Source organism: Heptranchias perlo, chromosome 21 (assembly GCF_035084215.1).
Source record: "Heptranchias perlo isolate sHepPer1 chromosome 21, sHepPer1.hap1, whole genome shotgun sequence".
Classification (NCBI taxonomy): Eukaryota; Metazoa; Chordata; class Chondrichthyes; order Hexanchiformes; family Hexanchidae; genus Heptranchias; species Heptranchias perlo.
The window spans coordinates 31,628,715-31,647,505 of NC_090345.1; the positions used below are offsets into that span (position 1 = coordinate 31,628,715).

General features: G+C 41.9%; 1 protein-coding gene across 1 annotated transcript in view; it reads left to right on the forward strand.

Moving 5' to 3' along the window:
• Window positions 1-18,791, forward strand: part of inpp5a (inositol polyphosphate-5-phosphatase A) — a 471,549-nt gene that overhangs the window by 219,905 nt on the left and 232,853 nt on the right. The window contains exons 3-4 of the mRNA XM_068002421.1: window positions 14,585-14,685; window positions 18,434-18,521. Of these exons, the coding sequence (XP_067858522.1) occupies window positions 14,585-14,685; window positions 18,434-18,521 (189 nt within the window). The remainder of the gene's footprint in view (window positions 1-14,584; window positions 14,686-18,433; window positions 18,522-18,791) is intronic.

Consider the following 18,791-nt stretch of genomic DNA (forward strand, 5'->3'; position numbering starts at 1 on the left):
CAACTGAGTAGCTTGTTAGGCCATTTCAGAGGGTGATTAAGAATCAACCACATTCCTGTGGGTCTGGAGTCACATATAGGCCAGACCAGGTAACCTTCTCTAAAGGACAATAGTGAACCAAATGGGTTTTTATGTTAGTTTCATGGCCACCATTACTGATACTAGTATTTCATTTCATTTAATTTAAATTCCCCAGCTGCCGTAGTGGGATTTGAACTTATGACTCTGGATTATTAGTCTAGGCCTACTAGATTACTAGTCCAGTAACATGACCACTATACTATCGTACCCGATGCTAATGAGAGCGAATCTATCAACACATGCAAGACCTTCCAGGTCACAAATCTTATTTGTCAGTCTTCTTGAATTAAGGCAAGCACAATGCCAGTGCTTTTTACCTTTCCCATTTACTTCACTAACATTTTTACTTTGTTTTTCCCCCAGCATTGGAATTAGATCTTACAGGGCTAGAAATTGGGCCGTCGAGCACCCGTTGTTTTGGCGCTACGCGGCCTCCCAGAGTGCCAAGATGGAGTCTTAACTGCGCATGCACGTTTCTAGCGTGACGTGCGCCGGACGCCACCTTGGTAAAGGTCGCAGCGCATGTGCAAATAACGAATGCCGGCAGCGTGTAAAGTAAGGAGAAAATGCATACAATCAGAGTGCAACGCTGATTTAAAGTGATAGACACCATTTTGGGACTTAACGTTCCACTCAACATACAGTCTTAACCGCGACCATCTGAACATGTTTTAGAGTGCCTGGAGGACCCCCCATCAGCGCTATTTAAAGGGACCATGCAGAATTTACAAGCTAGTTAGTGGATTATTGCTTATGCCTCTGATGCATTCGTAACTGTGTCAGTAAAGGATGACATAGTTGAGATAATGGATGGGCTAAAAATTGATAAAGAAAAGGCACTTGAAAGGCTAGCTGTACTTAAGGTAGATAAGTCACCTGGTCCGGATGCGATGCATCCTAGGTTGTTAAAGGAAGTAATAGGAACATAGGAATATAGGAGCAGGAGTAGGCCATTCAGCCCCTTGAGCCTGCTCCGCCATTTAATAAGATCATGGCTGATCTGTGATCTAACTCCATATACCTTGGAAATATATTGCCGTTCCTTCATCGTCGCTGGGTCAAAATCCTGGAACTCCCTTCCAAACAGCACTGTGGGAGAACCTTCACCACACGGACTGCAGTGGTTCAAGAAGGCGGCTCACCACCACCTTCTCAAGGGCAATTAGGGATGGGCAATAAATGCTGGCCTTGCCAACAACACCCACATCCCATGAACGAATAAAAAAAATACCTGCCTTTGGCCCATATCCCTTAATACCTTTGGTTGCCAAAAAGCTATCTATCTCAGATTTAAATTTAGCAATTCAGCTAGCATCAATTGCCGTTTGCAGAAGAGAGTTCCAAACTTCTACCACCCTTTGTGTGTTGAAATGTTTTCTAATCTCACTCCTGAAAGGTCTGGCTCTAATTTTTAGACTGTGCCCCCTACTCCTAGAATCCCCAACCAGCGGAAATAGTTTCTCTCTATCCACCCTATCTGTTCCCCTTAATATCTTATAAACTTCGATCAGATCACCCCTTAACCTTCTGAACTCCAGAGAATACAACCCCAATTTGTGTAATCTCACCTTGTAACTTAACCCTTAAAGTCCGGGTATCATTCTAGTAAACCTACGCTGCACTCCCTCCAAGGCCAATATGTCCTTCCGAAGGTGCGGTGCCCAGAACTGCTCACAGTACTCCAGGTGCGGTCTAACTAGGGTGGAAATAAGGATGGAAATTGCTGAGGTACTGGCCACAATCTTCCAAACATCCTTAGATATGGGGGTGGTGCCAGAGGACTGGAGAATTACGAATGTTACAACCTTGTTCAAAAAAGGCTGTTAGGATAAACCACATGGTAGGCTTATCATCAAGATTGTGGCCCATGGAATAAAGGGAGCAGTAGCAACATGGATACAGAACTGGTTAAGTGACAGGAAACAGAGAGTAGTGGTGAACGGTTGTTTTTCAGACTGGAGGGAGGTGTACAGTGGTGTTCCCCGGGGTTAGTGCTGGGACCACTGTTTTTCTTGATATCACTTGGACTTGGGTGTACAGGGCACAATTTCAAAATTTGCAGATGACACAAAACTTGGAAGGGTAATAAACAGTGAGGAGGATAGTGATAGACTTCAAGAGGATATAGGCAGGCTGGTTGCATGACCGGACAAGTGGCAGATGAAATTTAATGTAAAAAAAATGTGAAGTGATACATTTCGGTAAACAAGGGGAAGCAAAATAAAATAGAGTATACAACTCTATAAGGGGTATAGGAACAGAGAGATCTGGGGTATATGTGCACAAAGCGTTGAAGGTGGCAGGGCTGGTTGAGAAAGCGATTTAAAAAAAAGTGTATGGGATCCTGGGCTTTATAAATAGAGGCATAAAGTACAAAAGTATGGAAATCATGATGAACCTTTATAAAACACTGGTTCGGCCACAACTGGAGTATTGTGTCCCATTCCAGGCACTGCACTTTAGGAAAGATATGAAGACCTTAGAGAGGGTGCAGAAGAGATTTACCAGAATGACTCCAGGAACGAGGGACTTTAGTTATGTGGATAGACTGGAGAAGCTGGGGTTGCTGTCCTTGGAACAGAGATGGTTGTGAGGAGATTTGATAGAGGTATTCAAAATCATGAAGGGTCTAGACAGAATAGATAGAGAGAAACTGTTCCCATTGGTGGAAGGGTCAAGGACCAGAGGACATAGATTTAAGGTGATTGGCAAAAGAACCAAAGGTGACATGAGGAAAACCTTTTTTACACAGCGAATGGTTAGGATCTGGAATGCACTGCCCGAGGGGATGGTGGAGGCAGATTCAATCATGGCCTTCAAAAGGGAACTGGGTGAGTACTTGAAAGGAAAAAATTTGCATGGCTATGGGAAAAGGGCGGGAGAGTGGGACTAGCTGGATTGCTCTTGAATAGAGCCGGCGTGGACTCGATGGGCCGAATGGCCTCCTTCTGTGCTGTAACCTTTCTATCATTCTGTGATTCTATGATTTAATAGTGCGCAAACTTTATTCAATGTTTTAACATAACTCATCAGTTTTTAAACATAGGGATGGGACCTGCATCTGTGTTTTACGTGTGCGATGTCTGATCTCCGTTCAGACTCTCTGCAGACAGCAGACTGTTTTTTTCAGCAAATAACAGGTACTGGCTACCTTTAAGAGATTTTGGCTGTCTGACAGTGAGACATTGGGCTAGAAATTGGGCTGTGTGGCGCCTGTTGTTTCAGCACTACACGGCCTTCCAAGTGCCAAGATGTCGTCTTGGTTGCACACACACGTTTCCAGCATGACGTGCGCTGGATGCCATCTTGGTATAGGTATTAGCGCATGCGCAAATACTGAACGCTGGCAGCATGTAAAGTAAGGAGAAAATGGATAAAATCAGTGTGCAACACTGATTTAAAGTGATAGACGCCATTTTGGGACTTAACCCTCAACTCAACGCAAAATCTTAACCCGACCATCGAACATGTCTTAGAGTGCCTGGAGGACCCCCCCACCAGTGCTATTTAAAAGGACCATGCAGGATTTACAGGTTAGTGGCTGGATTATTGCTTCTGGCTGCCGAGACATTTGTACCTGTTTTTGGAGGTCTCCTATACTTGAATACTAGGACTACAGGACATAGCCTAACATTTACAGCCGGGACGTGCAGGAGTGAAGTTAGGAAACGCTTCTTTACGCAAAGGGTGGGAGAAGTTTGGAACGGTCTTCTGCAAACAGCAGCTGATGCTAGCTCAATTGTGAATTTTAAATCTGAGATTGATCGATTTTCTGTGAACCAAGGGATTTAAGGGATATGGGGCTAAGGTGCTCAATTGTGAATTTTAAATCTGAGATTGATCGATTTTCTGTGAACCAAGGGATTTAAGGGATATGGGGCTAAGGCGGTTATATGGAGTTAGGTCACGTCAAACATGATCTCACTGAATGGCGGAACAGGCTCAAGGGGCTAAACGCCATTGCCACTTGCTGCCTCCTGTTATGCACCACCTTCTCCTGCAAGAAAGTGGGATGTGTGTCTGGGTGATGTGCCTTTCATGGTTGAATAGCTGCCAGTGTGTGTGAGGCCTGTGAGTTGTTGGTGGGTGACTTGCAATAGTGGTAATGTGTGAGGATGAGAGGAAGCATCTGATTGGAAGAGTTCAGTATTGATGGAAAGATGTAGTTGGTATGTGGGTGATGGGGGGGGTAGTGTGTGGAGCAATGGATGTGGCTAGTGGTGTAGTTGGTAGGAGACGCCACTTGACAGTTGACCTCACTCACCTTGACGACTCGTGTCGAAGCATTGAACTTCTTCCTGCACTACATCCATGTTCATGGTGCTGTGCGCCTGGCATTGACTCCGTCCCCCACTGCCTCCCACTGCCTTTTGAGCATATGTCTAGAGGGCCTCTTGCTCCCTTGTGGATATAGGATGTCCCTCCTTCTGTCCACCTCTTGCTCCTAGTGCATCAGCAGAGAACCTTGGTGCATGCACTCTCGCAGGCCTGGTACAAACTCAGATCGACAGACTGGTGAGGTCTGGCATGCAGATTGGAGGATGTGGGATTTAGTAGTGCGCAACCTTTATTCAATGTTTTAATGTAACTCATCAGTTTGTAAACATAGGGACGGGAGCAGCATCTGTGTTTTGCATGTGCGATGTCTGATCTCCATTCAGACTCCGTGAAGTTATTTTCAGCAAGTAACAGGTACCAGCTACCTTTTTAAGAGATTTTTAAAAACTTTTCCTTTCTGTCTTTTTTTTTCTCCCTCTCTTAATCCAATCTTTATTTCCCTCTGTTCATTTCACTTTCTATACCTGATTTGATATTGAATTCACCATTCTAACTTACACTTCCTGGTTCAGACTCTGCGCTGTCCATTAACAATGGTTCAATTTGATTGGTTGAGGAGATACACAGTTGCTTGCCCTGTTCACCCAGGTCCCAGATGCCCTGTAGAGGGCATTGCGCCATTTCCGTCTTTCACTTACAGCAACTTGCAGTGCAAAGTCTTGTGGAAATTAAATGGGCAAGGGCAAGTCTAACAAACGATGGGCGCCATTCGTTCGCCTGCTACTGTAAATTCTGGCCCCATGCTATTCTCCTGTTGTCTTAATTAAATGTCTGCGAGTGCATACGGTTCTTCAAGTGTTTCTGTCTTAAACCACAATTTGCCTCATCTGTCAAGTAAATCATTGGAAGTAAGGCTGTAAGTACCAAATGGAAAGATTAGTTTGGCTGGCACAGTTGTTTCTCTTTATTAGCACAGGAAACAGTTTACAGGAGTTTTTCTAAGATTAGATATGAACCATGAAAGGTGCAGCATACTCTTATATTTGTTAATGAGTGTATAGAAATAATACAATAATTTACATGTATGTAGCGCCTTTACTGTAGAAAAACATTTCGGGCAACTTCACAGAAGTGGAATCAGATAAAAATGGATGCTTAGATAAAGAAAGAGATATTAGGAGGGAGCGATCCTAAGCTTGGTCAAAGAGGTGGGTTTTATGGTGGGTCTTAAAGGAGGAGAGGAAAGTGGAAAGGCACAGAGATTTAGAGAGGGAATTCCAGAGCATGGCAGCTAGATGGCTAAAGGCATGGCTGCCTATGGTGGGACAAAGTGAGGCTGATGCATAAGTGTCCCGGGTTGCAGGAATGGAGAGTTTTGGGTGGGGGTTTGAGGGCTGGAATGTGTTACAGAGGGAGCCCTTGAAGGGATTTAAACACAAAGATTAGAATTTTCATTTGGAGGCATTGGGGGACCGGGAGCCAATGTAGTGAATGAAACTTGGGGCAGGATAAAATACAGACTGCACAGTTTTGGATGAGCTGAAGTTTATGGAGGATTGGAAATCAGTCAGAAGAGCATTGGAATAGATGAGTCTGGAAGTGACAGAGGCACGGATGAGGTTTTCAGCAGCTGATGGACTGAGGCAGGGGCTGAGGATGATGATGTTATGGAGTTGGAAGTAGGCGATCGAGAGGACATGGAAGCTCAGCTGAGGGTCCAATAGATCGCTGAGGTTGCAAATAGTCTGATTAAACCTGAGACAGTGGCTGGGAATAGAGATGGAATGATTAGAGTTTTAGACAGGGGCCAAGGACAATGGCTTGGGCCTACCCAGTGTTTAGCTGGAGGAAATTGTGGCTCTTACAAGATTTGATGGTGGACACTGAAAGCACAGCCACAGTGGAGAGGTAGAGCTGGGTGTTGTCAGTGTCCATGTGGAAGCTGATCTCATGTTTTCGGATGATGGCGCCAAGAGGCAGGAAGTAGATGAGGAAGAGGAGGGGGTCTAAGGATAGATCGTTGGGGGATTCCAGTGGTAATGATGTGGGGATGGGAAAAGAAACCATTTCTGGGGATGTTACTATCAGATAGGTAAGAATGGAACCTTGCAAGGGCAGTCCCACGGAGGTGGACAATGGAGGAGAGATGTTGGAGGAGGATGGTGTGGTCAATGTGTCAAACGCTGCAGAGATGTCAAGGAGGTGAGAAGGGGTAGTGCAACAAGTTCGCAGTCACAGTGGGTGTCATTTGTAACTTTGATTAGGGATGTTTCAGTGCTGTGGCAGGGGTGCTGATTGGAGAGATTCAAATATGGACCTGTGGGAAAAATGGGCACATATTTGAAAGGTGCCAACACGCTCAAGGACTTTAGAGAGCAAAGGCAGGTTGGAGATGGGACAATAGTTTGCAAGGACAGAGGGGCCAGGGTGTTGTTTTTTTTGAAGAGGATGGCAGATTGGCAAGATCTAAGTATGAAATTCATTGAGATTATAGACCAAAGATAATCGGGGCTATACGGTATTTATTTTGAAGCTATGATTGCATTACAGTCATGCGATTACTGATCAATATCACAAATTGCTTTATACCACAAGTAAAATTTCACAAGTTCTATTTCATTCCCTCCCACACAGTACTGTGAGAAGAGAACACTGATAAAATTAGGTGTCATCTCTACTTCTGGTTTAATCCCCTCCCCTCCCACCCCCCACAGAGCCTGATATAATCAGATGTTCACTGTACAAGAATACTCGCCAAATTCTCTGATGCCACTAGCCAATTATTTTTTTTCATGCTCAACCTTCCTGTCAAACTAAAAATTACCTTTCTTGCCTCCCTTCCCCTTTTAATCTTTGTGTCGTGTTATAGTAAAGTGCTGGGAGTGGAATATTTTTATCTTTGCTCCCACTGTGACACTGTTGGTACCTTCTGGTCCCCACAGCACGGGTTAGATTCACAGAGCTGCCCATGTTATAATCAGTAGGAGTGACACAGATTGCAGACCCATTTACTAAGATTGAGCTGTGTATTTTTAAATGTAACAGACATTAAAATAAATAATAAATAAACAATAAAATGAGTGATTATCACTGTGAATAAGTAACAGTTTGCTGGCCTGGATTCTAATTCATTTTCTACTGCTGTACGCCCCTCGACAAAATATTCTTTAGTGCTCACCTCAGAATAAAACCTCCCATTTGATATTTCTGTTTTCCACACTGTATTTTCTCAGTGCCTCTCTCATAAGATTACCAGGTGGCAGTTTTGTTTTTTGGGACGATATATTGGGGTATGTGCTGAGACTGGTCCAACTCATTTCACTTTCAGCAAGAGCAGTTTGCATTTGAAGTTAGTTTCTAGAGGGAATGGGCAATGCTCCAAGTCTCTGTGCCACCTAGGCCCCAGGCTTCATCACAATCTTCTTAAAGTCCCTTTTACATCTTTTATAATTGTGATTGGGTCTCAGAAAAATCTTAATCTAATTAATCATGGGTTTTATCTTTTTTTTATTCGTTCATGGGATGTGGGCGTCGCTGGCGAGGCCAGCATTTATTGCCCATCCCTAATTGCTCTTGAGAAGGTGGTGGTGAGCCGCCGTCTTGAACCGCTGCAGTCTGTGTAGTGAAGGTTCTCCCACAGTGCTGTTAGGAAGGGAGTTCCAGGACTTTGACCCTGCGACGATGAAGGAACGGCGATATATTTCCAAGTCGGGATGGTGTGTGACTTGGAGGGGAACATGCAGGTGGTGTTGTTCCCATGTGCCTGCTGCCCTTGTCCTTCTAGGTGGTAGAGGTCGCGTGTTTGGGAGGTGCTGTTGAAGAAGCCTTGGCGAGTTGCTGCAGTGCATCCTGTGGATGGTGCACACTGCAGCCACAGTGCGCCGGTGGTGAAGGGAGTGAATGTTTAGGGTGGTGGATGGGGTGCCAATCAAGCGGGCTGCTTTGTCCTGGATGGTGTCGAGCTTCTTGAGTGTTGTTGGAGCTGCACTCATCCAGGCAAGTGGAGAGTATTCCATCACACTCCTGACTTGTGCCTTGTAGATGGTAGAAAGGCTTTGGGGAGTCAGGAGGTGAGTCATTTGCCGCAGAATACCCAGCCTCTGACCTGCTCTTGCAGCCACAGTATTTATATGGCTGGTCCAGTTAAGTTTCTGATCAATGGTGACCCCCAGGATGTTGATGGTGGGGGATTCGGCGATGGTAATGCCGTTGAATGTCAAGGGGAGGTGGTTAGACTCTCTCTTGTTGGAGATGGTCATTGCCTGGCACTTGTCTACATGCTGAGTGCAGTTCACTTACAGATCTATCATGTCTCTATCTTAGAATTTTAAAAAATGTAACCACTTCCTACTAACTTGTTAAAATCTATTTATTATTATACTTATACATTTCTTGATTCAAATCTCATTCAGCCCAAACGTAGCTCAGTTTAGACTGCAGTCTTGTCACACTTTCCTGAGGTACTGAAGGGACTTTTTATAACTTGTATTTTTGTTAACGGTGTGAATCAAACCAAATATTATTGTATAGGCACTTACTGCAGAGCTTAGTGATCAGTGCTGCTTTCAACCACCAAAGCTGGGATTTTAGCTCAAACATTTTTGCTCTTTCGCTCCTAGATTTTATATTATAATTAATCACAGAGATCAGCATTTGAGCCCAACTGTAACATAAATATTTTAAAAATGTACAGCTCAGAACTTCCTGATGGCACAGTATGCAATGCACTGTATGTTACTGACCCATACAGACCAGATAGGCCCCAGGTTCACCGTTGGTTTATGTTATGTTAGTCAATCTCAGCCTGGCATTAAGGGGGTGATATTGGCCTCAGTATTCACAGATGAGGGAGTGAAAAATCAGCCAGGGGTTTTTGGCCTTGACTGCTGACCAGTGATTCCTACTGGAAAGTGTTTGTTTATGTTTGTGGGTGTGTGAGAGAGAGAGAGAGAGAGAGAGAGCATGTGTGCGTGGACGGGACGAGGCTTGGCTGTGATGTCTCCATAGTTGACTAGCTTGTTAACACTCACTGTCCAGGCTCACAGATGAAGAATGACCACTTGGGTGAGGTACCTGAAAGCCACTGTCAAAGCCATATCCCAACATAAGTTGCTGTCCTGAGGAGAGGAGAGTTAGGCAGAAAAATGTTGGAGGAAAAATTGGCAACAGTACAACAAAGGTACTGCTTCAAATAAGTGAATGTTCTGCCAATGGCTCAATTGGTGAATGGATGATGTGGACCATTTAGGTTCCAGGTTGGACTCTTGGTCTGTGCTAAGTTAACTGATCTCAGTGGCAGGGGTGATAAAATTGCCTTTAGCATCCCTGAGCTAGAGAGGAGAAAACTTAGCCAAGGTTCTTGCTCCTGATCGTGATCCAGTGACCTGCTAGAAAGGGCGTGTGTGTTGATGTTAGAACTGTGTTTTGCTGTAATGTCTCCATATTGAATATCCTGCTGAAACTCACTGACATTTACATGCCTTGGGGTTCCTTCCTTCCTCCTATCCCTCATCTATTTGCTGCCTCTCAGCCGCATTATTTAAGATTTTGGTTAGCTTCCATATGTTTCCTGGCCAATATTTAACCCTCAACCAACATCACTAAAACAGATTATCTGGTAATTATTACATTGATGTTTGTGGGACCTTGCTGTGCACAAATTGGCTGCTGCATTTCCCACATTACAACAGTGACTACACTTCAAAAGTACTTAATTGGTCATAAAGTGCTTTGGAACGACCTGAGGTCATGAAAGGCACTATTATAAAGGCTAGTCACTCTTTCTTTCTTTCTTTCTTTCTTTCTTTCATCTATCCAATGATACCCAGTTACACATTTCTGCCATCACCCTAGACTCCCTGCTGTCCCACTGCCTGTCCAACATCAAGTTGTGGATAATTGGTAAGGCCGAAGCAAGCCTTGATGTCCCACCTGAAACTTTGCATCTTAGCCCAATTCCATCCCCCTTCCTGATTGTTTGTTTGCTCACGTTGAACCCAATGGTGTGCAAACTCAGTATCAGTTTTGGCCCTGAGCTGAGCTTTGAACCCTGCAGCCAGTTTATCACCAAGATCACCTACCATTGTAATATCTTCACCTCCACCTCCACCTCACCCCACTGCCGCCAAAACCTCCTTCCACACCTTTATCTCCTCCAGCCTTCTTTCTTCCCCAGAATTCCACCCACTACAAACTCCATCTCATCCAGACCTTGGCGGCTTACATTCTGTGCTGCACCAAGTTGCACTCACCTATTGCTCCCATGCTCGCCAACCTCCGCTGGCTTCCCCTCCCCAATGCAATGATTTCAAAATCCTTGTCCTTGCTTCTAAATCCTTCTTTACTTTTGTTCCACCCTACATCTGCAACTCCTGTAGGCTAAAGCCTGGTTCACAGCCATTGCTGTTCCACCTCTAGTGCTGTGTATGTTCCCTTCTTCTGCTCCACCAAAGGCGTAAGAACCTTTAGCTACCATACTCCTGCATTGTGGAACCTTCTTAAACTGTTCCATCTTACCCCAGTGCTCCAACTTTCTCCAAACCTCCTGCTTCTACTTCGGGTCATCTTCCCTAATGCCCCTCCCAAACTCCAACTCAGTGTCTGATCCCTCTTTGTAAAGCTCTTTGGGACATGGTGCTATGTTAAGAATGCTAGAAAAGAGCAGGTTGTTGTTTTTAAGGGGGGAAAAAAAAATCAACTTTGAATACCTCTTGGATGTTATAAATAGTGTACCGAAGTAAAGTCAGGACTTACAAGCTTCTGCATTTAAGAAGAAAATTCAGAATTTGTTTCAAGTAATATTTTTTAATAGCTGCTGCTAAGAAAATGATCTAAAGGTTTTGACTAATTGTGAGACCAGTTGTAAAGAGAGATTCTACTCAGCAGTTTTTAACTAGATTGGATTACAGTAGCTGCCACACTGAAATAAGGTGATAGCAGCCTCCTGATGCTGGGGAGTACTAAAGCAAACTTCATGCAATATAATAGTGCCCAGTAATATTCAATGGGTAAAGATAGTCACGGTATAAATAGAATTCTCGGTAAGGGACTGTGTAATTCCAGTTTTATTGTACTTACAAGGTACCCTTCACAACTCATCACTTACAATTTAAATTGTTTTTCTCATTAATTCATCCAAAAAAATAATTATCCACTGCATGTCCTCTATGAATAATGGAAACCTAGAAATTATTTTTGGCAATATTAGCAGACAAATGCTTAATGTGTTCGTGTGACATTCCCCAGTCTGCTATTTTAGTGGAGGTGTCAATATATTTAAAATAAACAGATTAAAATAAAAGAAACAGCATGTGTATAGAAGAAGATAATAGAAATGTATTAAGCATCGTCCACCAACATCACCAACAGTAATTTGAATTTGATTAAAGAAGAAAGACTTGCATTTATATAGCACCTTTCACAACCTCAGTACGTCCCAAAGTGCTTTACACCAAATGAAGTACTTTAGAAGTGTAGTCACTGTTGTAAAGTAAGAAACACGATAGCCAATTTGCACACAGCAAGCTCCCACAAACAGCAATGAGATAATGACCAGATAATCTGTTTTAGTCACTAACAAATCCAATAGGGCATTCAGGAGAAACTTCTTCACCCAGAGAGTGGTAAGAATGTGGAACTTGCTACCACAAGGAGTAGTTGAGGCGACTAGCATAGACGCATTTAAGAGGAAGCTAGATAAACACACGAGGGAGAAAGGAATAAAAGGATATGTTGATGGAGTTAGATGAAGAAGGGTGGAAAGAAGTTCATGTGCACAAACACCAGCATGGACCTGTTGGGCCGAATGGCCTATTTCTGTGCTGTTAATTCTTTGTAATTCTTTGTAACGTTGGTTGAGGGATAAATATCAGCCAGGACACTGTGGCGAACCGCCCTGCTATATTTCGTATGGTTTCTTGAGCTGCTTTACGTCCACCTGAGAGGGCAGACAGGGCCTCGGTTTAACATCTCATCCAAAAGACTGCATCTCTGACCGTGCAGCACTCCCTCAGTACTGTTCTAAAGAGTCAGCCTAGATTATGTGCTAAAGTGTTTGAAGTGGGACTTAAACCCACAACCTTCTGACTCAGAGGCGAGATGCTACCACTGTGCCAAGGCTGACACTTAAATGATGATATAAACAGAGCACTGAACTTTGAAACTTCATGATTTTAGCAATATCTTTCGACTCCTCCATGTCATAGTCCACTCATGAATATATTTACTTTGGCCCTTCAGCTCATCCTCTTAATCCTGTAATTTTTTTAGTAGTCTTTGTATCTTGTGTATATAATAGAGTTGAATTTTATCTGTCGCAATGTTGTTTTCTTACCCAACAACAGTCACTGCAGTTTACAAGTAATTCATTTTGTGAAGCATTTTGAGCTGTTTCAATGTAATAAGGCAATACATAAATGCAGCTATTGTTATAGCTGACTTGAAAACAGGCCAGTAGCATTTGGGATTTGATTTACCAAACTGCATATAATTCATTTAATTTCTCCAGATTGCCAGGGCTGTTACCTGCTTCGTCTTTCTGTTTGAGCCTGTTTATATCTTTATTGTAAATTGGCGGTTGATAGCTAACTGTAGCCCTGTACTGTGAGTTCAATATACCGTCACTGTGCTTTTCACATGCACCCAAATAGCTGCAGGAAAAGATCTGAAGCGGGGATAAAAAAAAATCAAATGGATTAACTGCAGAGCAAATGGCAGTATTGTACCTTTATGGTATTCTAGATTGCTAAATTGAGATAGTACAAATAATTACAGCCAGATCTCTTATTGCCTGGTCAGAGGTCAACTGTCCCTTTGGAGTTAACTGACCCAAGATGCAAGAATCAAAATGGATTCCTCTTTTTGGCACGAAAACTTTTTTGCAAGAAAACAATTTTATTTCTATAGGTTTCCTCATGTATAGAAGATGTGTCGAAGCATTTTATGTTAAGGAGGAGAAAATAACTACATTAGAGGAAGAGTGGAAAAGAGAAAATGTCGAGGGTCACGTTGTGGGGCTGAAGGCACAGTGGAAGTGAAGAATTTTGAGGTTCTTTGAAAAGTTCTAAATGCTGCATCTGGTTCGGTTCAGCCATTTTCCCTAAATTTACTCTTGTATTCATAGGTAGATGATAGCTTCCATAAGTAGATGCATTCCTTATAAACCACAGTTGTCATCTTTATCCTCCGTTGTTTGTGGAATAACATGCCCAGCTTTAACAATTAAGCCATCATTGTGGTAAACCACCTACTAGAGAATATATAAGATAACCCACCATATTCTCCCATCACTTTTGAAGGGGGCAATTGACACATCGCCAGACCATTGTATACAGGCTAAAACTACTCAGTCAGATTTCTTTACAGATGAAATAACATACAGAAGCAAAAGACATAGCAAAGTACTACTATCGGCACAGTACTTAACCAAGGTAGAAATAGAATCAGCCCTCAAGGGGTTACTATACCCTTTTTAGAAAGTTGTTTCTCCGTCTCCAGCCATTAAATTAACACCGACTTAATTAAGTTCTCAATGTTGGCATTTGCGTCTTTCCTACAGACTGTGTTCCTCTACTTTGAATCTTAGTGAGGGAGGACAGCTCCCATTTAACATGTAATTACTTAAAAAAAACAGTATGAATTAAAAATAGGAGTTTACCTATTTTTCCCAGCATCTTCATTTGAATTATGCTGCAATGAGTAATTACCAAGTTGCCCTTCAACTTGTGTAATGAATAATGAAATAACCCCATTCCTAAAGTACTGAAGAGCAAGAGAAGTGAGAAGGAACGACAGTAAATCTTAGATCCTCATGCAAAGACCAACCAGTCCCTTCCTGGTCTAACTGACAACATGAAGCCGCACCTGCAGTTCAAGGAGGGCTGCTGACACGAGCGGGAAGCTCTAGCTCACGACTCTGCTGGAATAGACTGTAGCCCATAAAAGGGGAAAACGGAGCCCTTTCTTAATAGTCAAATAGGTCGATCAGTAATGGATGGTCTTCGCTCTGCTTTTCAAAACTTTCTGTGGGTCTGCTTTATGTATATATTTCTATGAAGAAAATTTTCCATGAAGCAGAGCAAATTATTTTCCACTTGTTTCTATCTTGACATTAGACCACACGAGCCTGTATCTAAAGTCTTTTGTCAGCTGGTGACTGTTGTATTTCATGTGAGTTGTACAGGGCCTGTCTGTTGTGGCACTGATGATGTATTCTTCTTCCCTGCAGACCGTGCACACACACAAGCCTCACTTTATTGCATTGCATTGCCAAGAGGTTGGAGGGAAGAACTATGAAGCCTCAATGTCTCATGTTGACAAGTTTGTGAAGTAAGTACTGCGTATAACTGACTCGAAGTAAAATGGAAGCCTCCAGTTGTTTTTTTGGGTTCCTGTTACTGTTAGTATGAAGGCTTAGAGATCTACAATTCATATTGTTCAGATCATTCAGGTGCAATGTCAAGCTGAATTGCTTGGAGCCAATTGGCTGTCAGCCGGAGAAGGTTCATTTAATTCATTTTTCTTTTCCGTGTTTTGCAGACTGCATAACCCAAAGTGAACAAAAAGCAGAAAACTCCCGATTACCCGACTCTAATGCTCAGGAGAATATAATGGTCATTGGCACAGCCCAGTCTGTGAGCACTGTGCTACACTTCAGCCTTAAGTCTCTCACCAGCCAAAAATTCATATAACAACAAGTTTAGTTTCCATGAGGGATCAACCTCATTTTAAAAATAAATAACCATCCAACAGGGCTTTGAGTCATTGTGAAACTGTCATTTCCCCCACTATTTAAAAGTGAAAATGTGGCCATTTGCAGCCACTAGTGTCATGTGTACTAAACCAGGGTCCTTCTAACTGGGCTGTGACATGATGGTTCACATTAGGAGCAATAGTCTTAATAAAAGTTTAAGTTAATCATCTCTTAGCTGTGCAAGATCTTATTAATGAACAAAGTACAACATTTGACCTTTCAGCTCCCCATGGCTATTGACGGACAGTGCTAACTCAAATAAATCTTATTTTGGAGGGGGTTGATTTAACTTTTGAAGTCAAATACTGTTAACTGTCACTGAAAGACACTTTTCAGGGGTGACTACATTTGTTGAAATACATTCATATTGACTCTTTGTAGATAAAAGTAACTTGGCTGCTGATTTCTAGCAACAATTTCCACAATCCTAATAAAAATGTTAATGATCGGAGTTTGCTAACTAAACAAAATAGTTTATGTTTAGCAGATTTGCAATCGTAAAAATTTTACTTCTAAAAAAAAATGTTAAGTGTTATCATTATGGCACATCAGCACTTACAAATCAAAACTTAAAGCTGTTGTAATATCCTTCCTGTTGAGTATAGATTAGATTCCAGACAAGAGCAGGGCTCCCTCTGCTGGTACAGATACAGGTTTGATGTGTATCTGCAAAGTTTGTCACAGTGTACCTAATCTTTCCTGGAAAGTATCTCCCCCTGTTGGTACAGATCAAGGAGTGCTAGATTCATTTCAGTCTTTACAGGAAAATGCTCAAGTCTCTTGAGAATTTGAGGTTATCATTTGATCCCTACCGTCACTTTCTTGATATACTGGTTTTATATAAAAGACTTGTTTAACAGTGCTTTCCCATCTTCATTTCCTGGTGTTTAAGAAATGAAAAGTCAGAGCAGAGTATCTTCAAATTTTGCAGTTAACACTTTGCCTCTAACTAGTAATAAATGTCCTGGTGAGTGTGAAAGGGCCAAAGGATTGTCAATCTTGCTCTACTTTATCTCACAATTTTCTCCCTTCCTCGAACTCTCTTCATCTCCTCTGCTGAAGGCATTGACTGCTTGCTCGGGTATCAAGGCAGGGGCTAAAGATGTCCTCAAGTACTTTGTCCAAATACTATTCCTCATGAGCCTTTGCAGGCTTATTCAACTGTAGAATGCATCACAACCAACCTAATCCTGTTGGCACCAAGACCCATTTAAGGAGACAGGTTTCACTCATGTCTCAAGAGGCAACAGTGCCCCCTCCCCCCCACTCCAGCTGCATAAGGCAGTGGTTGCCATCTTTTCTAGCTACGAGTGAGCTCAGCCTGCACATACAGGCCAGCAAAGGAAGAAAGCTGAGCTCGGTCCTCGACAGGCCAAACAGCCAGAAAATGAAGTTGCTAATCATAACTTAAAAACAACTGTGCGCCTACAATCTTACACAACCGTGTTTGTCGTCTTCTGGTATTAATGGGACTGTCCCTCGATATAAATTGAGGGACAGTCCCATTAACTGCTCTAAGACCCTCAGACCGTGTCACAGAACTGCTTTAAGAAGTAGCTGTACAATATGAAACCAACATCATACCCGCTGAGGATGAGAACATTGCACTTTCACAAAGTTCATCGAACAGTTCAGGTTTCAAACTCAGCACCATTTTTTAGTAAATGTATTACAAAATAATCCACATGTTAAATCATTTGAAACTCCAGTTATAAAGGCATTTGGTTTGAGCACTTTTCAGACCAGTTGATCTATTTCATTTGCTGTGTCCTACCTTTATTTGGAGTATGGTCAATTAAAGTGATCATTACCTTTCCTTTTATTCCTTGTTTTCTTCAGGAACAATGAGATCCTAACGATATCGTTGAAGTTTTTCAAATTATGAAGTTTATAAAATTCTGTGTTAACAATGTTAATTCAAGTAAACATTTTACCAAGGCTCAAATATCATGGAACACAAATTAAAAATAAGAACACTGGGTTAAAGAGGGAAGTCACATTAAATGTTTTCACGCAAAAGACTGTAATGCAGAATTGTGGAATAAGAAGGCCATTGGAATGACCAGTGTTAATGGTCCCTAGCCAATTAGATGTGTTTCTGCAGAGATAGAGAATTGAGGAATATGGAGAGACGGTGGGTAGATGAGATTGTTTTCTGTAAAAGGGATAAGCTTGTTGGTCTTAATAGGCTTTTCTTGTATGAAAAATTCTCATGTTCTTTGTCAATGTTGAGTTATGTGATGTAAATCAATGTGCAGTCTTGCTCCTGTGCTGATCTCATGTAGCTCGTACCTCTGCTCAAGAAGGAGGGCACGCAGAAGCAGCTGTGTGTATAATGATGTGTAAAGACACATAATTCTGAAGAAATCTGCAGTATTTGGTTTAATGAAAATCACCCTTTGGTTCAGGCAAGCTACAGACATTCGAAAAACTTTTTAAGGAAAGATAAATTAAATTTTTTTTGAGAAAATGAATTCTTATCAATTATTAAAATCTCTTTTGTTAGCTATTCTCACCTAAAAGCCAGACCTCAGCCTCTCATTAGATTTTTCCCAGTGATTCTACTTACTGTTGTTTCTTGAATAAAAAGACACAATTTTCTCATCGATTTTCTATAAATTTGCTAGATATTGCTAATGGTTTTAAAAGCAACTTTTCAGTGCCCTCCTTTGAGAATCATCTTAAATTTAAGATGGTGCAGTATCACACAACGACTAACACCATCAGCTAATCAATAATGAATTGAAACCAGATTAAGGTTCCCATGACATTATTAGGCTAACTGTTCTCTAATCTGCTCATCATTTATGCCACTATATCTTTCAATGTACAGTTTTGGGTGAATTTGTGTGAGGGATATTATAATGGAGAATGGAACACTTTACCACTTTTGGCACCTAGTGGTAGCATTAGACACACCCAAGGTGATAAAGCATAGTAAGATGCATTGCAAAGCTCCTTTTATTTCTTTCCCAACAAACGTGCCTTAGCTTCAAGCTCAGAAGAGCAGTCTCCACTGCACCATTATAAATTTGTTCTATTTCCCATATCGGCTATCCTAAGTGAGACTGTCAATTTGTGCAGAATAATGGGAAGTTTTGAACTTTGGATTGTTATCTGCAGGGAACCTTACAGCCATAAGAAAGAGAATTCTGTTCCATCAGACTGGGTTGTATTTGATCTTGAGGCCTAGGAGGTGAAAGAACAACATTCTAATCCATTGCATCACTTTAACAGTTTAAATGTTGAAAGACAGGTTTATAAGTCATCGATTACCTAAGAGATCACCTGAGAAATATTTTAATTTTCCTTCTTTTATCCTAGAGAACTGCTATCAAGTGATGAAATGAAAGAGTATAACCGAGCACGAGTGTACTTGGACGAAAATTACAAATCACAAGAACATTTTACGGTAAGAAGGAGCTTCCTTGGCCAATGTGGTACCTGGGACCAAACTTTGTTATTATTGTAAATCAAGATGTTAAACATTTAAAAAGTTTGGAGATATATATATATATATATATATATATAAAAAGATATCTGCATACACAGCAACGCTACAAGGGTATGAATGTTCTCTTTTCGATATCGGTTACTTGAAAAAAAAATCAGTGCCACTGACTTCAGTTCCCCACAAAATTGGGTGATTTATTATGTTGGGGAGGGGGAAAGGGAGAGCAAT